General features: G+C 42.5%; 2 protein-coding genes across 2 annotated transcripts in view; both read right to left on the bottom strand.

Annotated features, from left to right (window-relative positions):
* Nucleotides 1-3,817, bottom strand: part of slc9a3r1b (SLC9A3 regulator 1b) — a 37,153-nt gene extending 33,336 nt beyond the window's left edge. Inside the window, exon 1 of the mRNA XM_044050286.1 lies at nucleotides 2,849-3,817. Within this exon, the coding sequence (XP_043906221.1) occupies nucleotides 2,849-3,490 (642 nt within the window). The 5' untranslated portion in view covers nucleotides 3,491-3,817. The remainder of the gene's footprint in view (nucleotides 1-2,848) is intronic.
* Nucleotides 3,818-6,647: 2,830 nt separating this feature from the next.
* Nucleotides 6,648-15,290, bottom strand: zgc:112183 (uncharacterized protein LOC550410 homolog). The gene is made up of 9 exons (XM_044050287.1): nucleotides 14,739-15,290; nucleotides 13,526-13,636; nucleotides 11,634-11,675; nucleotides 10,955-11,021; nucleotides 10,705-10,757; nucleotides 10,307-10,372; nucleotides 9,440-9,496; nucleotides 9,279-9,355; nucleotides 6,648-7,414 (listed from the first exon to the last, which is right to left on the bottom strand). The coding sequence occupies exons 1-9, from the start codon at nucleotides 14,847-14,849 to the stop codon at nucleotides 7,318-7,320; spliced, it is 681 nt and encodes a 226-aa protein (XP_043906222.1). The 5' UTR covers nucleotides 14,850-15,290; the 3' UTR covers nucleotides 6,648-7,317.
* Between the last annotated feature and the right edge of the window lie 8,991 nt (nucleotides 15,291-24,281).

Genomic DNA, 24,281 nt, shown 5'->3' with positions numbered 1-24,281 from the left:
ATAACTGAAGACATGATTTGACTTTACAGTCTGTGAACAAAACTGTTGATCAATGTATCAAGTCCTATACACAGATACAGTGTATATTATTGTAGTGGATAAGTAGCCATTCAGCTTTCATGTTTTACAAAGTTTTAAAATATGCATTTTGGTTGAACACAACATTTTAACATTTGCCAGTATTTTTCCATGTATGTATTCACTTTTTCAAGTGCATCATGTTATCTGTCGGTTGACGAGGTTCCAATAGATACAGAATATGCATTTTAAAGTAGGTTAATACTTAAGGTTTAAGTGGGTGAAACCACAGTAAGCTTCCACTTAAAGTGTGAAATTCACTTCCTGGTTTGTGTTTTTGGGCTGCTGTAGAAACGCGGTGGCATAATGTGGTGGCCTCGATAAAGCAAGGCCCTTGCCTAAAGTAAATAGAGTAAAAGGATTATTCTAAGGCTATAGAAAAAAATATGAACTGATTCAAACTAGAATTCAAGCTAGAATTGACAGTTAACCTAAACTAAATGTTTGGTTTGAAAAATAGAAACACTGCAGCTGTCATGTGTCACAGCCAGGTTTGGGGGGGTTAATGTCATGTGAACAGTACGAGTACGTACCTCACACACATTTGTCTTCGTAACAAGCCGGTGATTAAAGACAACGTCCACATTAATGTGGGTTTTTGTGTCCGGCTGAAGACGTTTCAAGGCACTTTTGCCTGATGAAGATACAATGTTTTGGCCCTATATTTAATTGCTTACAAACTAATTGGACATTTACTTGCTGATCCCTGCTGCACATGCTTGTTTGTGCTTCCACCAGCATCTTTGTTTGTGCTCACTGTGCTCCTCCTCCCACCTACAGTAATGTACTGAGGAGAGGAATCAGGCATGGACACACAGCGCCTCAGGGGTAAACATCCAGGATGTGGCAGCGAGGGGCACAGACGTTCAGGACTGGAGAGAGAGAGAGAGAGAGACCCTCTTCTACACATGTACAAGAACCCTGGTGGTGAGTTCACAGCTGCACAGACAGACAGCTTGGCAATGCACAGCAACGAGTGGCCACTGCGGAGAGTGAGACTGCAGTCATAATGTTAAACAGACAAAGATCAAAGGTTGAAAAAAAAAGAAAGAAAAAAGAAATTCATGTCGTGGGCAGATTTAAAAAATGACACTAAACTATTTCCTGCTGTTTGTTGTGGGGTGTGTGGCAACGTCAGATATTTAGCTATGGTCTTTTTACACAACACCATGTCATGTAAGTGTTTTCCCTCTGTCACTTTAGCTGACTTTTAGTGCTTAAAGTGAAAAAAAACAATGCCATCAATGACGTTCAAACTGCACGCTATATTTTGAAAGTGTTCAGAGGTTTACCAGGCTGTTACATAACCCCTTTTCTTCTGTGTATTATAAAAAAGCCCAAAAAGGAAGCAACGTATATTCTTACATTATAGATATTGCATTAAAAAAAAGTACTTTAAGCCACTTTCACACTAAAGACGTCACGTGACTCCGCCATGTTGGCAGTAAGATGTGACAAAAATGAATGAGACCAGTGCTGAATTCAACCTGTCAGTGTTCACTGCGCACTTAAAATCCACGGAGATCAACAGATATATCACAAAACTTGACTTGAGTGAATATATCTGATCCTTATAATGCCCCGACCTGCTTCAACAGATAGTCACTGAAGGTTTACAAGAACCTGGAGGGAAACAAATGGACGCAGTCAGGCTTTGTGGCAAACATTCAACTCTGGAGTTACCAGCAAGTGTCGCATTAGTATAAACGTTAGTATTAGCGACAGTCAGTAAATAGTTAGTGTTAACTTTGTTGTGCAGACTTGTATGTCAGTTTTTTACTGAGCGTTAACCACAAAATCTGTTGCTTGTGTTTGTTCCCATCGCTCCATCTTCTTCCGCTCGCTATGAGTGTTTCATAGCAGCAATTCCCCTCCACCGTCTCTCTGGATCTACAAACTTCACTTTTATAATGAAAACACTCAGAGTTGTGTGACATATTTTTTGATTTATGTGTTGTCCAGTATCCTGCCATGGGGCGTTTTACCTTGGTTGAATGGATAAAGGGTTGGGATGCCACTGAGCTAGGCACCCAATCCCCCATCGCTCTCCAGGCGCAGATAAACGCTGCCCACTGCTCCTGCGCCCATCTTGTGTGTTCACTACTGGAGTGTAATAAGGATGAGTTAAATGCAGAGGTCATAGTGTGTGTGTGTGTGTGACCAAAAATGACTAATTCTAATTGTTTGCCATGTGGCAGCTTGACCAGTGACTCTGTGGATATTTTGTTATGCGTGTGGCCCTTATCTTCCTTTATCTCTACTAGTATGGCCCTCTAAAGAAAAAAAAAACAATCTATCCCTTTAACTTTAGACAGCATGGTTGGTATTTGCATGCGTTTGCTCTTTGGGGCTGAGTGAAACAGCTGCAGAGGAGAAATTAAAGGTATGTGAGAGTCCAGTCAGGCTTGCACACTCACAGTGAGGTCGTGGTCTAGTTTGGTTTCATGACCCCACAGTGTTGCCAGGTTTTTTTGTCCTCTCGCCCACAGCAAATGTCCAGCCAGCTGAACCCTGCCCTCAGATTGGCAGCATGTGCAGCATGGTTCATGTGGGTGCAGCTCCCAGTGTCAACCATGACACAGAGCACCTATTCTCTGCAGGAGAACGGGCTTAATGGATTCAGTGCAGCTTGGGCACTAGTAATGTGAGAGCCTGCAGCCTATTGAAAGGAACTTATTGTAAAGAAAAGCGTGGAGCAGCAGGAAAGGCAGGAAAGGCATGTGGGAATGAGAGGCAGAAACTTTTCTCCTCATCTCTGGATCACACTCACCTTCTCTGAGCTGACGCTCAGCTTCTTCTCAGCGTGCTCGTGGATCTCCCCGTTACTCTTCGTGGACTCCCTGGGTGTCTCCTCCTCCTCCTCCACCAACACCTCCTCCTCCTGCTTCTGCTGCTTCTGCTGCTGCTTCTCCTGCTTCTCCACCATCACCACCACCACCACCTCCTCATTTGTCTCTGCCTCGTTTGGCTTGCTGTGACGCGCGTCTCCGTGCGCGTCTTCATCACCAACCTCCTCCTCCACCACCACCACCTCTTCCTCCTCTTCCTCCCCTTCGTCGTCGAAGGGTAACGGGACACCGTCGGTGACATACTCCTTCAGACACTTCATGTTGTGTTTCTTCAGCAGCTGCTCCGTGTCGGGGTCCACCACTATGAGCTCCAGAGAGCCCACGGTGGCGCGTATCCGGGACACGACCTGCTGATGGCTCTCGTTCTCCACTTCCTCGCCATTCACGAACACCAGTCGATCTCCTGCGCGGAGCCCCGAAGTCTCCGCCGGGCTGTCGGACTCCACAAGTCGGATGAACTGTCCAGTCTTACCTTTCTCCCCGTGGAGGTGGAAGCCGTAGCCGTTGTCGCCTTTCTCCAGCGCGCACAGCCGAGGGCGCAGACACTGGCTCTTGCTCGGCATGTTCAGCCTTCACTGAGCTGCTGCTGCTGATCAACCTGTTGCTGCTTCACAGTGAAAATGACCGAGGGTCTGCTCAGGATGCCGCTGCTGAGGAGGAGGTGTGTTTGTGTGTGAATGAGTGAGTGGTACCCCCTAAAAAAAACACCCGACCCCCGCCCTCTCAGGGAAGATCAGTCCGTCCTTGTCCCACTTCCACAGAAAATGTATGGTTTTGGTCCTCGCACCTGCTGTGATCCTGTGGCCGATCACTGTCAGACAGTGGACAGAGGAGGTCCTGAAGCTGATCTGAAGCTGGTTTGACTCTGTGTGAACGCTGCGACAAAAGGAGAAAACCCACTCAGGAAGAGGGAGGTGCGTTCAGGGAACAGCCCAGCTGGCTCCCTCATGCAAAGCACGAATCGAGGAGTAAACACTAAATACATAATGAAGACTGTGAGTGGATTAAAAATAAACATTTCGTCTCAGATTATCGATCTTTTCCCCAGAGTTTGGAGTTCTCCCTGTTTACGGTTGCCGTACTTTTATCCACATGTTGTGAACTTTCTCCTCCATGCGCACAGCACGTGTTACTGCTTTTTAAACACATTTAGTTAACAGTATATTTAATATCCAAAATAACCTGTTACATGCTAATCTTTTTAGGCGTTTTTGCGTGTATGTGAAAAAGTTTACTACAAAAAAGTTTGTTCAGTGATAACTGAATGTTTTTATTGAAATAGAAAAATTACATTACACTGTAAAATCTTGGATTAAAACCTTTTCTAGTAACCACACTTTTAATTGGAAATGAATGCTAGTCGGGTTCATAAAGAATAAAATTTGAAAAATAAATGAATAAATGTCTTTCAGAAGGGGCTGAGGGTAAAATAGCAGGTGCTTCAGCACCAACTACACTTAGTTTTTGCACGTTATTTAATATATCCGTCACTAATTCAACATCTCCACTGATCAGCCACGACCTTAATACAACGCTAACTGCTTTTAATAAAGTGGCTCATCAGTGAATATCCATGACCTGATTTGAGAGAGTTCCTTCTGAACCATTGATAATGAGATGTGAAGCCTATTATGTAGTTATTCTCCATTATCTTTATAGTTTGAATAACTCAAAATGAACATGTCAGCTACAAGAGTAAAAAATAAAACAGTTACTGGTGTTAATGTTGTGGCTGATAACAAGAAGCTTCTAAAGCAAAAGTTTCAGCAGGATTTGACCCTTTGAGCTGAGAATGTTTCCCGGCCTGATAAGAGAACAGTGACAGGATGCCTCTACACTCTCTGCCCTGGAGTTTTAAAGCTACACAGCAGCAGCAGCAGCAGCATGTCTGACATATACAGCAGCGTGTTATTACCGAGAAATCATCCAACTAATAAACAGGTTTATTTTTCCAGAGTAAATGACAGAGAACATACAGACTCCTCAAAGTGTCAGCAGAGTGTGACTCATTTAGAAGTGAGTGGGAAAAGAGGCGTGCTGCGTTCAGGTGTACAGCCCCACACAGTGAATCATGAATGTCCTCCACCAACAAGCACAGTAACACAACCTCTCTACACCCACAGTTCATTCTACAGATCTGAAGTACCAAATGGACCCATACAATAACATGTACTAATTAACATTGTTATTTATTATATCTCCTCTAACTAACACTATAGATTAAATGGCAACTTGTCTGTATTTATAAAGCACTTTTCTAGTTTTGATTTCCACTTAAAGCTGTTTTTACACTACACCTTTACCACTCATCCATTCACTCTCACTTTCATAAAGTGCATCGTTTTCTTGTCTTGTCCAAGGACACATTGGAATGTAAACTAGCGCAGTCAGGAATTGAACTAACACCCTTCCATTTGAAAGACAACTGAGCCACCGTGGTGACAGTGAACTGCTCTCGAGTTCTATACATGCTGGTAAATAAAAGGAAGGGAAGCTGCTGCCACACAGTGGCTTATTTACCTCAGCACATCCTGTCACTCCCTCACCTCTTGCCTATAGGTCAAATTAAGGAAAATATCTAAATACCATTCTTTAAAGTTAATGTTCGGTTCAATGTTCACTCTGTAATAGAAGATGAAACTGCAATGGAACAATGACAAATGTCCACCATCAAAATATGGATTATTCTATATTCAAATGCAAAGATGAGAAGTCTTTCTTACACGTGTGAGTCACATTTTTATTTTTATTTTCATAGATAATCATTTAGAATTAAAGTCCCGGTGTGTAAGAATTGGTGACAACTAATGGTCTTTTTGGTTCATTTTCTTCATCGTCATCACCTGTTTCTTTCACTCACACGTTTGAGGAACATTTTGCACATTTTGTAGGAATTATTGTTAAAAACACACATCCTGTGTTCCCACTGGCCGTCTACTTTTTTAGGGCCAATTGGTCCTCGATGATAAACTGCAAAGCCAGTCTTTGCGCCACCTACTGGCAACAGGAAGTACCCCTCTCTAGGACCACATGATGGCCATCGCGGTTCCTCCACACCCCGATTGAAATAATGATTTTAAGTTGATACTGATGAATTGGTCAGCCCTACTGCTACCAAGCCCCCGCCCCCACATAGACACACACAGATGAGACTGACTCCAATAAAACGACACCACATACATTACAAAATATACCTTTTATATATACCTTTTTTATATATGTATATATATATATATATATATATATATATATATATATATATATACATACATATACATGTGTGTGTGTGTATATATATATATATATATATATATATAGATATATATATATATATATATATATATATATATATATAGTATGATAACAAAGCACTTTTTCATGGCACTTTGTGATCACTGTGATGCTTCAGAGGGACAAATGTGACACTGAGCAACTCAGACAAGCAAACATTCATACTGAACAGTGTGCAAAGAATCCAGATACACATGTGGCGTGAGAACAAATACAGGTTCAGTACACAATGCGGCGTGAGAACAAATACAGGTTCAGTACAGTTTCGACAACATCCATCGCCAAAAAGGAGACACAACAATGTCGGTGAGCGTGTGAACGGTATAAAGGCAAACCGGAGCGTGCTGAGGAATCTCTTAAGTGATCTTTAAGTACGAGGGTTCACCACATCTTCATTGAATGTACAGACAGACACACAAGTGGACGAGACCCCTCAAAACATTGGCTTTATTCTAACAGCAGTACACATGTGAACAGATGGATTCATTATAGCTACAAACTGATGACTGTGAGACTCAAGTCCACTTCTTAAACACACTTAATTATCAAAGGGTGGTGATGATGATGACGACGATGAAGACTGTAAGGCCAAAGGGGGTTCAGTTCACAGTCCGGTAAAACTGGGATTAGACAAATTTGAGAGCTGCATGGCAAAAATGCTATATCCATATCAACAGTCGTATTTGATTGTTCATATAAAACTACTGTTTATTAAGAACAGAATAATACATTTGTTTTCTTCTTCTTTTTTTTTGTTGTCCCTGCAGATGAATATAGCATTTCAGATTGTAACTCCTGACTCGTAGCTTTGATACAACTGTCACCACAAAGACCACAAACGTCTCTATACACATGACACAAAAGAGTTTTATACTTCACATTTCAGATTTTAAGGGATGGCGGTAAATCCAGATTCACCTCTGTCCAACTACCAGCTCAGTGAAGGAGTCAAAGGTGTCCGCATCTCAGTTTTGGCGCTGAGGTTGGCTTTTTGTAAGAGAGCGGCCATTTTTTTCATTTTCTTTTTTTTATTTTACCTCAATCCCCACTCCCTCCCTCTTTCTCTTCCTCTCAGTATGTCTCTCTCTCTGCCTGGTGATCAGCAGCAGCCTGACTTCTGCTTCTGAGACTCGATGTAGTCATGTATCTGGAACTTGGGCTCATTCGGCTGCTGTGTTGCTCTGTGCTTCAGCTCCCTGAGGGAGAGGAGGAGGAGGAAGAGAGAGGAAGTTAGATACAGAGGGGGTGGATGTGTGGGACTGAGCACAGACAGGATGAGCAAATAAAGAAAAAAAGACAAATAAAACAAGCTCGAGAGAGAGAGGAGAGAAACATCCTTCTCTGCTTGGATTTAATCAAAAAGCCTCAGGCTTTAATCACTTCTTCTAACTTGCATATAAAATATCCATCACACAAAGACACCGACTCATCCACGGCCTTTTCCTCGCCTGCCAGAGGAACACGCTGTGCAAGCATAACAGCCCTGTTCATGTTTCCTGCCATTCAATAGGAAAAGGTGTGTTCACAAGAAAAGTCACACATCAGCCACTGTTTGAGATCCACATGGAGCCTCAAACATGCACAATCCCATTAAAACGAGTCAACAGGAACCAAACGTCAAATTAGCAACAAAACAAAAAAAAGAACATTGGGGTCTATTAGTTTCAGGACTCAGAGGGAGGATTGTGAGCATCAGTGATGAGGACAAGTATAAAAATAGTCCGAGGCTTGAGGAGAAGAGCGCAGGAAATAATATTCATGACACAGAGTAAAATAATACAGAATACATTTATGTCATCGCAGAAGCCAAAACAAAAACCAGCAGAGAAAGGTTAAAAAAATAATGAATACGGTCACTGAAGTGGACTTTTTCTGAAAAACAGATTCATTAGCTTAAATACTGATGTTGGAGATTATGACTGTGGAAACAAAAAGAGCATCAATAACATCTCTGTGTTCTCCTGTCTTTGCATACCCTGTTGACAGTGACTTTGAATGGATAGTTCAGATTTTTTGAAATGTGGTACTGAAACATAGTCAGTGCTGCCTGAGCAGTGTGCGCCCCCTGCTGGCCCCCTGCACTTTAAACCAATGAGTGTCTAATCTGGTCAGGAGGGGGCTAGTCTAGATAAAGAAAGTGGGGAAACACAACTGTGGGCAATATGAGCTAAAAATGATTTCCCAATATTCCAACTTTGATGTCCCAATAAAGATATTCATGATGATATTTCACTGAATTTCAATGTAAAGGTGCTTGTTTTGAAATGGAATGATGTGTACTTCAGTATAGTGACATATTTATGATGCAAAATAAATCTATGAATATCAAAAAGAGAGAATAACTGTAATTAAAACACCAAACAATATGTAATATTTATTTAATACTGTGATAATAACAAACAAAAGTCTTATTACTATTATAAAAAATACTGCTAGCAATAATATTTGGTATTAAATTGTGTTTAAACACATTAAGTGGTGGGCCGCATGTAATCCATTGAGGGGCCGCATATGGCCTGCGGGCCGCCAGTTTGACACCACTGATCTAGAGGCTAAATTTAGTATAATAAAGCAATATATGTTATATAAGTGGCTTCATTCCAGCAGAGGTTGCACAACTGAACGATTACTATTTCACATTATCCACCTTTTTATTTAGTTATTTTTATTCTTTTTTTGATGTATATCAAAAACGACTCTGTGGGTCTAATATTTCTTCATTATTATATAGATTCAATCATAATTAGTGGAGAGCTTTTATCCTTTTATCTCACTCTTTTTCCTAGTTAGTATGAAGTGCAAGGAACTTATTGTTTTCCTTCAGATTATTGTTATTATTCCTTTTCTGTCATTTTTGAGCGGGTTTAGGAGGTCAGGTCTGGCGAAAATGCGAAAACTTTTATCTCAAGTCTTCCGTCTGTCATCACGTATGTGAGATAACAAACCTAATAAATAAAAGTCAAGTCACCTAATACAGTGACTTGACTTATGTTGGATTTCTGTCTTTTCGAGCTGGACAGACAGTAACACAGAGCCCTACAATATGAAGACATTACTTACTTTGCTATTGCGTGAAAGGCCAGCTCCACATTGACTCCTGTCTTTGCGCTGGTCTCCATGAAAGGAACACCATATTCCTAAGATACGAGAGCGTTAGAAGAGCAAGTGGAGGGTGAATCCTGAATAATATAATCACATGGCGCTGTAACACTGTACATTACCTTCGCCAGCTTCTCCCCTTCCTCCGTCTTGACGACCCTCTCTGCAGTCATGTCTGACTGTAAGCCAGCGGTGGAAAGAGAAAACAAGTCATCAAGGCAGAGGTGAAAGGTTACAGATACACCATGCCATTAGCTACAGTGATGCACCATCATGTCAGCGCCTCCACGTCGCCTTATCAGGCTTCTCCTGCTGAGCCACAGCTCAGGACTGATGAGATGTCAGAGAGGCCACCTCCAGCAGAAGAGCTGTGCTCTCAGAGCCTGACGCCACCAGTCGAGCTGCTCTTACAGCAAATAATGAGCTGCTGCTGTGTGACATCCATGGCCCATGAGAATGGCAACTCTTCTCTGAACCACCAGAGGGAGCTTTTAGATATTTTAGCAACGACTGCAGGTGATGAAGAGAGACATGAACATGTCTCTCTTCATCACCAGCAGCACTGTGAGGAAAATGGTTTCACGCAAGAGAAGCTTGAAGCAAGTGGATTCTGTGTGGCTCATTGTTTTCCAGTCATAATGACCGTATATAAATCTGGGTGACAATTCAACGCAGTCGCGTGCACTTTCAACTGCAAGAATTCTGCAAAGGAAGCAACAGCATTTTCACTGGAACCTCAGCATTTCCACAGACACGAGTGCACATTAAAAACATACATCAGTGACCAACTGTGACCGCGTGACTGTTTAAAACCTGGCAAGTGACCGTCCACATTCATGCATGTGCTGCACAGCGGAGGCATTTTCTGGCATTTAAGCCTTCTCATGTCTGTCTGAGTGTGATAAGAGTGTGTTAAAAAAAAAACTGTGCTAAGGGACCACTTATCCTTGTGATTCTTTTATGTAACGCAAAAAGGAAGCTTCGCTCACCTTGTTGCCGAGCAACATGATGACCACATCCTTCTGGGCATATTCGTGTATTTCAGTCAGCCAAGCCTTCAAAAAAGTATGAAAGACGGTGGTGGAAAAATAGATGAGAACAAACACACACACACCACAAAATACAGCAGTTTACCCTCCCGTATGTGCCGTGTTAAATTTTCACTGTCATCTAATCAATCATGGCAGAACTGTGTCACTTCTATCCTTGAACATTTTTATTGCTTTAAATTCGACTGGGAACCGCGTAACCAAAGAAAATGATAGCATCATGTTGGCCCTCATCACACTTTGCATGTAAATAGACAGAGTGAAGCATTACGCCTCAGAGGGCTTAGAAGCAGGAAGTGAAAATGAAGAGAGAGAGAGAGAAGTAATCTGAGTCTCACCCTGATATTGTCAAATGATGGCTTGCTGGTGATATCATAGAGCAGAAGTAACGCTGTAAAAAAAAAAGCCACAGAGAAGCAGTTTGTCATATGAAGACACACATCAACACCTACACAGGATTGAACACTAATAAAAACTACAAATCTAACCAGGTTCCTTTTAACTACAACTTCAACCTCCCCAAACACAATCTCCCCACACACACACGCACACATTACAAGGAACTGAAATATAGAAAGTAAAGGTCACCCTGGGCATCTCTGTAGTAGGCGTGCGTTACACTGCGAAATCTCTCTTGGCCGGCTGTGTCCCAGATCTGCAAGACAAACCAAAAAAAACAAAACAAAAAAACCACACATCAACTTAGAGCGTTTGAGTTGAACCAAGAAGTTTAAGCAACTGGAAATGCAACTTTCACACACACACACAGATTTAAACAGCCAGATCAGAGGTGGTTTCTGGGCCACTTTCATTTTGCTATTGAAATAAAAGAGAAAACATTTTGAAAAAATAATGTCCTATAAACCATTTTTTTGTTTATCCAGTCACCTTAATGTCAGATTAAGAGACATTTTTGGTCGACCTTGCATTACAGAGCCTGAGCCTTTGTAGAAAATATCAATTATCAGATTTCAGCAGAGGAGAAAAGGCTAAATTCCTTGAGTGGAGGCATTGAATTCTGACAAGCCTCCCACTCAGTGTTGAACAAACAGGTTATGATGACAGACAGGCATGTAGTGTACCTTAAACAGATACAGTAATCCCTTACACTACATTATACAAGAAAGCAGAGACCAACTGGATTGACCTGCATTGCAACATAATTGACCAGATGATTTCTGGTTAACATGGCGGCCATGGAAAGAGAGGATTTGTCATTTGGTGGGTCGACATGACCCACTCGGAGTTTAGGTGCACATGCTCTTACCTGCAGTTTGATTTTGAGGTTGTCGACATCCACAACTTTATTCTACAGAAACAAGAAGAGAGAGAGAGCGAGAGCCGTGAGAGACTGACAAGTCAGCATATGCTTCAGAGACTACAGTGATCCCAAAACTGTACACAGATGAATGACAAACATGTCGGCGGAGCTCAGACGCTCAGCGCGAGGCACAAGAAGCAAGGCAGCTAAAAATGCCTTTGAATGCTGGCAGAGAAAGTAATTTGCGACGCCCACATAACAACAAGGTCCTGAGATTAGACTTAATTACACAACAGTGAGAAAGACAACTGGCAGCATAACAATTGACTCCCCCATTCATTTTCTTCAGCCCTGTACGGGTGCCCTCTTGTTTCCTGTGAGGGCCTAAAAATAGTTAAGACACACCAGCTAAAACAACTAAATGTGGCGACCTTTTGGAACTACTCAAGGTAATTAAGTAAAGTGGAAATTACGGTTACGCTAACATGCAGTGTTTAACGTGGTCGCTCGAATGAAAGGACACAAAAACACCAGCTTTTCTACGCTCTCTTTTAAGGGAGGTCAGGGAGAACTGTGGTTTCCCTGACCGTCTACCAACTATCACTGCTGCATTTCCGTGCATGAGAAGGGAGAGTGAGTGAGTGAGTGAGTGCGACTGAGAAGAAGGAAGTGTGACTCGTAAAACCAGCACTTCCTGAGTCATTTCATAACTTGAGGTTATCACAGACAGCCCCAGCCTTTCCTGAGAACACAAAAACAGCCACACGCAAAAAGAAAAATGCACAAAAACAAGAGATGTCAACGATGTGTGCGATGCCATCACTGGCAGCCAGAGCCGCCACCTGCTGAATCCTCTGCCTGAGCAGAATGGACATGGTTCAACCCCTGCATTAGTTGCTATGGGTTTCCATTTTTTCCCCCAACAATTATGACGTGTGAGGAGCCTGCGTGCTGAGTAACGGCTACAAGGAAGCATGCCGAAAATAGACCGGTCATGCAACAACAGCCTCTCTGTGTGCGGAGGACAATTGTGTGAGTCTGAGGTGACTCCATTTCTATGGAGCTTCTGCCCTTGTTCACAAACAAGTGAGAAGACAAAAGGTAATGCAGCCATTGTGCGCATGAAGAGACATTTAATCCAGCTTGTTTGTGAATGTAAGTATAAATAGGCCAGTTCCCCGCCTTTTCAAAGCATTTCATGAATGGACGGTAACTTGTTGCTTTTGCATGAATGAGGCCAAAATGAAACATCTCCACTTGTCAATAGACGCCCAGTATGTTGCCCTGTGTCCACCATTCAAAGCAGACAATACATCATCGCTAATGCAACAAAATCTCCCTCTTCAAAACACTTATCGTTATTGTGAGTGTTTCGCCTCGGTTGGAGAGAAATGCTTAGTGGAGACGGGTGGCAGAATGAGCAGACCGCGCACTCTGAACAGCTTATTATGATGTTCAGCCCCAGCAGAGGACGAAATATAGAAATGTGGCTCCAAATTCAGCAGCAGCCACTGTGCTCGTGTGTGTGTGTGTGTGATAGGTAAAAGCTGGTCTGTCAGCAGTGTGACTCCTCCAGGATCAAGATGAGCCGCAGCCAATCCTTCCAGGAGACAGGGACGTAGGCAGGCATCTGTCGTGATATTTATGAAGCTGTCCACGACAACTCGCAGCACAAGTGGTCTGTGAACTTGACGGCTTGGTGAGAGAATTTGTACATTTGGTGCCACCATCGCCGATGAAGTGATGAAGTGTTCGTAGTGGAGATGTGGAGGCGATAATTGGCCAGATGTCTCTGAACAGTAGACAACTACAAGTGCTTTCTCCCAAGAATATCACACACATGACAAACAAGTGAATGGGTATTAACGAACAACATTATTGGCGACTCTTTCTCTCACCCTGAAGTCTATTCCAACGGTGGCTATAAAGTTGCCTCCCAAAAACGCACCGTCTTTAAAACGCACCAAGATGCACGTCTTCCCCACGGCCGAGTCTCCGAGCAGCATCACCTGAAGCAAACCCAGCACCGGAGAGAAGAACAACAGGTTACACAGACATGACTGACGGCCTTCACACCATGGCAGAGCATCACTAATCTACCAGAGGAGGACAATAAACACTGAGGTGTTGTGTGTCACATGCAATCATGTGAAATAACTAAAGATCACAATGAAAATCTGGACTGATATAAACCAGCCAAACCCAAGAAAATCAAAGACCGTGATGATCAAGTCTCGCCTTTAATATTTATTTACTTGCTAAGCTTTTATTCCATGTGTCAGCTCATTCAAATGTTATGAGGGAGAGGAAGAAGAGACAAGAAAAAACTGCTACCACTACATTTACTTTTGTGATGCACTGTTGACTGAGCTGCCACCAGCATGTGACATGCTGCCAATACTGGAGAGGCTGTTCAAGATGTTTGCAGCCAACTTTCTAATTATTGCTCTCAACAAATTTTTTTTTCCCCTACTTCTTTCTCAGTAAGCATCGCTCTCCAAAAACTGATCGATATAATTACAACAACAGCGAGAATCCATGTGCAATTACACAATCCACCCGGAGGCATGTGATGATGATGCGGACCTGCAGCCTTGTGGAGAATCACATTTAAACACAACAAAAAGGTTATCTTCAACTTTTGCCTTTTTGAACTGATTGTCTTAATAAAACAGGTGGCAGGTGTGTCCGTGCAGCCTCTATAAATACTTAATGGGTGTGTGTGTGTGAGGAGCAACAAGTACTGGACACCCTCAGCAAATATTTGCATGAGAAAAAAGGGCGGACAAAGAAATCCTTATCAGAGATGTGGAGAATTAAGAGTGGTGCACATTCAAACACAGGCTTCATGACTGTGTCGGGTGCGCAAACACAGCCTGGTCGGGTTTAATGTATGCAGACTAATCAGCTGATTGTTGCTGCTTTTACATGAACTGTGCACATTCTCCAGATGCGGAGTCCACTGTATAATCATATGCAGCTGCTGCAGTTACACCCACTTGTTACTGTGTCAAACAGTCAACGTTAAACACCTGTCCCACTGCTAAAGAATAAGCCAAATTAACACACACACATGCACATCCTGCAAAAAAAAGAGACGAGTATACACACCTTGAAGGCAACATCATAATACTCGTTGATAGAAGCGCATCGCTCCAGCACATATTTTGACGTCCCGTTTTTAGCCTGCTTCTCCGTCAACGATGTCTTTCTCGTGGACATCGCAATGCCAAAGGAAGAGCGTGCAGGCTATGCAGAGCCAAACCTCAGTTTTTTGTTTTTTTTTGTATCTCCGGGATGTGTCCAAGAAAAGACGCGCCGCTCAGTGCCAGTCTCCGCCAGCCTCCAGCCCCGCTGCTGCTCGCATACTCTACTGCATGTGGCCGCAAAAAATTATCAGCGAGCGAGCGAGCGAGCGCTCCCCAAACACAAGACAACAACAACAACAACAACAACAACAACACCTTCAAATCACTCTGTCAACACACGGGAGCGGCGATCAAAAGTTGAAAAAACAAACACAGGCGGCGGCGACAGTGTCTGCGTCTACATGAAGCAGCAGCAGCAGCAGCAGCCACAGAAGCTGTGGTGACAAACAGGCGGAAACATGTCTCTGTCGGTGCATCCTGGCGTGGGCAGATGATTAACTGAGTGTGTGAGGACACGCTGAAGGTTGTCTTTATTTTTTTATGAGAAAGAGAGAGCGCGCGCGCGAGAGAGAGAGAGAGAAAAAGAACGCCGTTTGTCCCTGAGCAGCTGAACATGCGGTCACCTGTGCCCACATGTTTGTGACTCATCCCCCACATGTGGTGCAGGGTCACTGAAGAGGTCACAGAGTCCCGGTTATACACTCCAGCCTCAACTGTGAGCTGGTGGATTCAAACCCACAACATGACCATTATATCAGCTTGTCTTTGCTCCTCCAAAAACCAAACTAGTTTTCTTTTCCTTTTGTTACTTTAAAGGAATATAAAAGTATTACATGGGTCATAAAATGACCCTGGGATGTGTCATTGGAGATTAAGGAAACATGTTAAATTGAAATTGCTTGCACTGAAAACAATGGTGCAGCCGGTTTATTCGCAATTAGAAAGGACACTGTTTATGTTGTGGTTGTTTTGCACTGTTGTGCCACACGCCGCCAAGAGCCAGCCGTTCAATATAAAGCAGTTTATAGCTATCCGACGCTCAGGTTGCCAGCAGAGTTACTCAAACACAGCGAGTTGCAAATGTTACCAAGCGTAAAAAGCCTCACTACCACCTCAAAAATGTCTTGATCAGTGGAGAAGAATAACCATAGACCCTGTATGACATATGGATGTATGATGTGTTCCATTTTCTGGGAGTGATGTCAAAAAAAATCATGGATGGAATCATATCCTGACATATCCCAGCCATTGTTTTGATTTGAATTTGAGTTGAAAACCACACATTATTCGTGTATAGTGTCCATAGATGCAAATTTAGCAGTACTACATGTACAACTGATTTACTGTAAAATAAACAAGACGTAATGTTGGGTTTGGTGAGGTTGCACTAGCTGGAAATGTCCTCTGACATTGGTGCCAATCTCAGCTGACATAGGGCGAAAGGCGGGGTTCACCCTGGACAGGTCACCAGTCCATCACAGGGACACATAGAGACAAACAACCATTCACTCCCACACTTATGTTCAATTTCGATTGTCCATTCCCCCTAATCTGCATGTTTTTGGACCCGTCGGAGGATGCAACTCCATGCAGAAAGACACTTGTTGCTGCAAATGCAAGAGTCCCGCAAACTCTAAAAACCCTCAATTTGAATGGAAGTCTATAGGAAAACGAGTCGACTTCTCACTTGAGTTATAACGTCAGTAAAAATCTCCCCGAGGAGTTAATAGTCTCACTCACTATAGTTACAGGCCTTCTTCAGAACATGATGCCAATTTTGTAAATGATGTTCCCATTTAGAGGAAAATGGCACATAATATGAGCGTACACCATGTGACTGATAGCTACCACTGGAAGTGACATCTCTGTACTTCTATTTGCAAAAATGTCAACAAGGTGTCAGAAAAGAAATTGTGATTCTGGAGGCGGGAGTTCAGCTGCTTATGGGTGACGTCGTAAACAGTTGCCACTTGAGAAACATTAAGCTCTGCATTGAAATATAAGACGGCTGAAAGTGGAGAGGTTGTTTAAGACAAACATACTGGTGTGGTAAGGGGAAGCTTCAGTCCTAATTATTGAAGTCCAATAATAAGTTAAGTGTTTACAGAATAAAACAGAGGGTGGGAAAATGATGAACGCAGTGTATCGTAACTTGTTTTTCCCATAATTTAAGGAAAACTCATTGTATATAACACAGTCGTGTCAGGAACAGATGATCTAATATGTTCCCGCCAAGCCACTCATTTAATTAACATGTCAACTCTTTTTCCAAATGGTTTGAGAGACTTAATTTAACAGTCAAGTCTTGAAATGAATCTTATTTTCTGCAGTGTTTGTCTCCCTCTAGTGTTCAAGTAAGACCCTTTCTTTCCTCTGTGGTGACAGGCCTCATGATACACAGTCGGGGATCATTTATGTTAAGCACTTGTGTTCATAAGTGACGTGTAATTACGTGTTTGAACACATGACCTTTGTCGCTCTGCGAGCAGCTGCAGGCGTGGCCGTGATTTATTTTGTGAGCGGACTGGTTTGATTCTGAGCAGATCACGTGGAGGCTGTAACATCTGTTCAGCCTGTCACACAGTATCCACATTTAAAAACACGAAACCTCGTAAGGTTCGCTGTGTTTTAGCATCTGTGTATTTCACCTCGCAAGCTGCACAGGAAGCAGCGACACAAGGGAGTGCCTTTAAACCCAAAGTGTCGGATTGAAAGACAAGGCTGAGAAAGCTTTTAAAATACAGTTTAGGAGGTTTTATTTACAGAGTTTATAACAGCTTTAAAATAAAAAAGTGGGTTTCAAAGCCTTAGAATAAGCCCTTTATATGTGCTTTAACCCTTTGACATGACACATTTGCACAAGCGTGCTTTGCATCACTGCAATGACGCAACAGTTTGTGCTATCGGAAAAATTCCAGCGGTTTCTGAAAGCTGAGAAGTTGCACGTCAAAACCAGCTGTTGCAGGAAGCCGGCGATTCAGCGCCTTTGTCACCAGAGAGGAGAGGGTTGGAAAAACGCCTGTAAACAGTTTCCATTTTTTAGCCTGTTTTTGGACATTGAGACAGAAACTCAAACAAATGTTACTTTAAACGGTTCAATTTTCAATTTTAGCACGCAAAATCTGGTGTTCATGTGCAACTGCAGTGTTTTAACATGCAGTGAATTGTAAATAACTGCCAGATATTGAAAGTTATTCTGGACACTTTCTGGCCCTTTTATGGTTAAAATAAGCAAAAAAGACGGAGGTGTTAAAGGGTTAAGCGAGGGCCTCGTTTGCCAAAGGCTGCCATGTTTTCACAGCAGCCCAAAGGAACAAACAGTTTCCCATGAAACAGCACACCGGATGCAGCCTCAGCTTGTGTGCATTTAAGGCACTTTAATTTTTAACATCTGAGCCAAGCCCTGTCAGAATGATGGCAGAGACCCCGACATTAAAGTGAATTTGCTGTTACTGTCTTACACTTGACTTTAAATCCAGCTCATTTTTCTAAAGGGGGTTTTGAACAAACAAACACAATGTTATTGCAAAATGACAATGCTGTCACTGCCACTTCAGAAAAAGAATGTACCAAATGAGCCATAAGTCTTTTCTGTTTGTCTCCTTTTGTCTTTTGCTTGACACAAAGGGTAACACACACACACACACACACACACACATGTCATGAAGCAGAACATCACTTACAAACATCCAGCAGCAAACAGCCTGCCACCACGACAATCATCAGCAGCTCTTCACAGTCATTCAATCGTAGCAGTGTCATCGTCGAGAATTTAAATGAGTTATTCTCAGTCATAGTGAATTTGTGAAAACACACATTATTCTCTGTGCCCAGGGAGCAATGGGGGATTATGTGCCTTGCTCAGGGGCACATCAGCCCTTGACCCAGTCTCCATGAGGAGTACTGGTCCTGACAAGGTTTATTTATGCCCAAAAATGTCCTAAAGAGCTACCGAATGCAAGGACAGACACACACGCAGTGTCGCCATCATAATGAATGCAGTGTGAGAAGATGCTCCATCCCACACTGGAGAACTCCACTGATTCATGCTGCACTTCACTCACTCACTGACGGAATCAAACACTTCACAGCACTTGAGCACAAAGTGACAGCGTGTCCTTCTCTCTTCACGTGGGTGAAGTCAACAGCACAGCAGATGGAGTTAGGCGGAGAGAATGGCAAAAACAAAAAACATGGGTTTTTTATTCCTTTGGCGGAGGACAAGAATCGTGGACTCACCGTGAAGCCAATGCCGACCGTAGCAGAGAAGGAGCCTGGGATGAACTTGCCCTGGTCGAACTGGACCAGCAGAGATGTCTTGCCCACTCCACTGTCTCCCACCTGGATCGTCTGCACAGAGAGTCACAGAGAGTCACGAGTACACAAGACGCTGCTGATCATCATATCAGTGTATGAGAAGCTCTCCTTCTCCTGTGTATTTGCACTGTACCAAATCAGAAGCTGCAGTGTGTACTTGATGTTATTATTCTGCCTCTGTTTGGTCTTCGTGAACAGAAGCAATGTAACACTACTTATATGCTGTATCTGAAAACAGGCTCTGTCAAGCAATACTATCAGACCTGACAGAGGAAGTGTGAAGACAAGAAGTATTTATTCAATCTGAAACCTTTCTATGTTTTGAGTCCCACTCCGACCTGTTCGCAACCGTCTTTGCTGACTTTACTCGCGCAATGTTGCCATCGCCTCCGTTTGTTTCAACATGCTGCAGGAAAAGAAAATTGTCGCCAGGCAACAAGAGATCTAAACACTGCTAGACAGAGATACACAGGGGCGAGTTGTGTAGAGTTGATAAGCTTAATCAGCTTTGTCTGAACTCCATCCTCCACATGAGGGTCATGGGGGTCACGCCCTGGACAGTTCACCAGTCCATCACAGGATCAACACACAGAGACAAACAACCATTCACCCTCACATTTACACCTACGGTCAATTCAGAGTGTCCAATTAAACGCTGCGTGTTTTTGGACTGTAGGAGAAAAGCCACGGGGCAACGGCGCTAACCACTACTCCACCGTGTAGCCGTTTGTGTGAACTCATGAAATATTATTGTGCATTCATTTGATAGCCGTACAATAGAGGTTTTTTATTGATCCAAAACATCATAATATCACGAGAGCGAGAGATGGTAACTGGTTCTGGATTATATTGTTTTTTTATTGGGTTGTTAATTCCAAAACTTTTTAACTCACATATAAAATAGTTGGTGTGATTACCATCAGTTCTCATGATCCTGTGACGTCCTAACAGGGATCTGCTGTTCTGACACTACATCGCTGTGTGTAGGCATCAATCGGCCTTGTCGTCATGGTTATCGGCGCACAGGGAGCTGCTGAGTCCGGCCTGGAGCTCCCTGGCAGCAGATGCTTGCCTCTTTTTTTTTTATTGAACTGTATCACCCGCCCTCCTCCTCCTCCTCTTCCTCGCTCTCCTCCTCCTCCAGCAAGCCAGCCAGCATCTCCTTATCTGTGATTTCAAAGTGCCCACATATGGTGCAGCACTACAGCATGCAGTGCCGCGCACTGCTGCAACCCACAATGCATCCACTTTAATCACTGACGTCCACAAGTTCTGCACATTCAGCCTTTGCTCTGCCGCTAAAGACCCCGACCTCACGACAGTTTGAGCAGTTGGAACAGGATGGAAATGACAAAGTGACTGGTTCCTTTTGTAAGGTGTACACTTTTAAAATGCTGAGTGAAGCAGTACATTTTTTATTCAGCAAATACAGGGGGGGAGATTATGTGTGTGTCTAAATGATCTTTACATGAAGTTGTGTTTGTGTCATTGTTGGATGGAGCACATATACAGTATGATAAGTGTTTTCGGTGAGGTCGGCTGCAGAGTTTCGTGGAACTGTAGAGACTTGCCGCTGTGAGGATGACTCACTGTGTGAAGAGGAAGTCGTGCAGCGTTTACCCGGGTAATCAGCATATTACTATTTTATGCCTCCTTCATCAAATTTTGATGTTGGCATGTAAGCGCTTCCCAGGACTAAAGCTGTCGGAGCAGAGAGCAGCAGCATCAAGGGAGTCGTTTATCTCCAGGAAGCAAACAGAGACTATGTGTGTGCACGTGTATTTGGGACCTTTTCAGGACCAGGAGTCCTCATGGAAACCAAAATCGTACGGTTTATTGTAGCCCTACAGTGGCGGGGACAGAGATGCCTGAATTAGTCTCCATGACAACATGAGATTTCCCCATGTTGTTTGGAGAAATCTCATTGTGAACATGTCCCAGAGATCTGTCGTAATGAGATAGTTCCCTTTAAAAATGTGGAGGAAACCCAGCGCCGTCATGTGTGTCCAATTAACCCAGTGGGTGGTGATCTACAGTCTTAGGGAACAAGCAGTTTGTTTGTTGCAGATGTTTGTTGACATGAAATTGTGGAACAAACACAGGTTTTACCAGTAACATGAATTTAAGAGAGCCAGGTGTAAGGGTAACCTTTAACCTTTAGAAGGTGCTTTTGTTCCTAAATCATTTGTTCTTTTAAACCTGCATACATGTTTCCTGTATTTTCTGGATGTGTTCCAATAATTGATTGAGAAAGAAATTACTGCATAGGACTATAAGTCACGCAGTCATAAGCATCCATCCTCAGAGGAAAGTTATTCTTCTATCTGCAGTTAAAGGATAAATATCAAGCCCTTAATCAGATGTTTCTTGTCCATACACACACAGATTTCACTGTAATTCGCAACTTAGCAGCCGTATCGTCCTGAAAAACTGCTTCACATTAAGCTTCCTCATTAAAGCTTATTCCTGAAAAATGTACCAGAATTAAGAAACAGCAGGTGGCTCATAAAAAGATTTCTTTTTATTTTTCAGTTTCTCTTGAGTGCTTCTAAATTGTCCCCAGCCACGAGGGGGGGCCCACATCCAGTGTTCTCTGCTGGTCCCAAGCCCGGATAAATGGGAGGGTTGTGTCAAGCTGAAAGCCAGAAAAAAAAAGGTTTCTCTAGAGTGCTTAAATATTTAATGTTTTTTTTTTTTTTTAAATAAAAGACGCTAGCTGACTAATTTGAGCCTGCAAAAAGCTGAATCCGTCTCTGTGGAGACTGCGTTGGCAGGCTGCCTGCAACTTGGCCAAACAATAAATATAACTTCCAGTTTAATTGCTGAGGAAGCAGGAGTCTGTTCTTGGCTCGCGGCACTTATTATATAAATACTGAACAAATCACAAAATGATCAAACACTCAGAAAAGCTGCAGCACTGAAGAAACAATCTGATGAAAGTCTCCCGAAGAGAACTTTCATTAGCTTTGACAGACATTTGTACAGGGGACAAAAAAGAGCACCTTTAAAGGTCTCAATGTAATGAATATGGATGTTATTGCATTTTAAAAAATATCTTAAGGTTATTATATTGCACTTGTTTTCGTACCATTCACCTGGGATTTAATTTCATTAATCACCAGTCTGTCCACACACTCCACACACAACTGCACACAGAAAGGCCCTCGGTTGAACTGGGATCCAAACCGGTGACCCTTCTTGCTGTGAGGCAACAATGTGAACAATGTGTCGAACATGTGGTTTTGATCTTTGTCTTCTTTTATTTTATTCTTTGTTCCTATTCTGTACGACTTTCAGGAAAGCACTGTGCGCTAATGTGTTGTATACATAAATAAATGTGTGCATCATTATTAACAATAATAATAAATTGATTTATAAATTTGTTGTAGATGATCAGCTTCAGGAACTGTCCAGGGTGTGACCCCGCCTATCGCCCTGTCAGCTGAGATTGGCACAGCACCCCCTGCGACCCTCTGGTGAAGGATAAAGCGTTAGATAATGGATGGATGATCAGCTTCAGTGAAACCATCACCGAGGTGAGTTACCTTTGAAAGTTATTAAAAAGTTACTGCTATACATTAATCCAAATCAAATCAAATCAACATGTTAGGACAGAAAGTACAAATATAATCACCTTATGAGTTAGTTCTTCATTGTAAGGTAAGGTGGTTGAGGATGTACGTTCGTCCTCTGGGTCTGTGTCCAACGCAGATGATCCAGACTCCATCCTCTCATCCTCCTCCTGCTTCAGCCTCACTCTGGTATCATCCATCTCTGTGACTCTCCCGGTCAGTATGGTCTAATCTTTGTGAGCAGGTCAGCCCCTGCAACTCAAAGTTTCAACCTCCTCTTCTCCTGTTTCTTTACCTCAGCCCGTGACTGATCACCTGCGTCCTGGTTTATATCTAAAATAAAGACACAAACTAACACAGTCGTGTGGATAAGCAGCAAACAACAAAGCATAAAATATGTATATTAAAGTGTTCCGGTTGGAGACCAACAAGGGGTTATAAAGTATTTATAAAGTATAACCATGTTGAGTAGTGACATAAACATGTTTTCCATTTTTTTTATGAGGGTGAAAGAAAACCTTATATATGTGTATATATATGTATATATATGTATATATATATACATATACATATCTAACAAGAAGCACCCAAATACAGAAGAGAAAAACAATAACAAAAAATCTTAATATACGTCTTTTTATTGAGTCATCAGCCATGAGGCCTATTCTATGAGTGTTTCCAGAGGCATATAGTGACAGGCTGAGGTGCTCTACTGAGATAAGAGCCACAGCACCCAGGATTAAACACCAGCTGCTGGACCTCTGCTCTTTCTCACAGCAGCATGTATGGAAACCTCAACATCCCATCCCTCCAACTCTTCCTCCAAATAATAATAAAAAAAACCTAAAAGTAAGAATAAAACAGAAGGTCTGCTTCAAACGACACTGAACACACAGACCTTCAAATACATAAACATAAATACATCAGCAGTTTTTAATGGTTTAGCAGAAAACCGGAGAATGGACATCGTAGACACTTCCATGTCAAACATGTGTAGAAAAATAAAATCTGCTATCCTCCGAAACACTGCTCTTTTCTCTCAACTAAACTGGGGCTTCACTGAAGCAGCTGTGCTGTGCAAGGTAAACAAGGTCACTTGAAAACAAACAATGGCCAACTGTTATTTAAGAACATTAAAAGGTCACATAAAACTATGCAAAAAAAAAATGCAAACTAAGACACAGACAGTGGTTGTCACTATCCTCTGAAGAGGTATTAATTGCACATCTCTGGAACTTTTCAGCTTTGTGAAGGCAGCGTCGATTCTCTCGGTCACGCCCGGATAGAAATTTTAAACAGTGTACCGTTGACCCTCTCAGTTGGTGCTTTTACAATGTTGAAATGACATGACAAGTTGAACTGAAATGAGACACCACACTGTGAGGTAAACACAAAACACACAGGAGTGACAATACTGCATTTTTAAACGGATGCACCAGATGATTTCAACAAAGAAATGTTGGACCAGGTTTGTAAAGCAGGCTAATATGACCACTCGGTTAGGTTAAACATATCATTTAAAGTCCCATCTGTTCATTTAGCTAAATTAATTTTCATTTAGGAACACTTAACTAAACAACAAACATATTGAGTTCAAGATGACATCCTCGAATGTC

Source organism: Solea senegalensis, linkage group LG19 (genome assembly GCF_019176455.1).
Source record: "Solea senegalensis isolate Sse05_10M linkage group LG19, IFAPA_SoseM_1, whole genome shotgun sequence".
NCBI classification, from domain to species: domain Eukaryota; kingdom Metazoa; phylum Chordata; class Actinopteri; order Pleuronectiformes; family Soleidae; genus Solea; species Solea senegalensis.
This window is presented reverse-complemented; position numbering and strand designations above follow the sequence as displayed.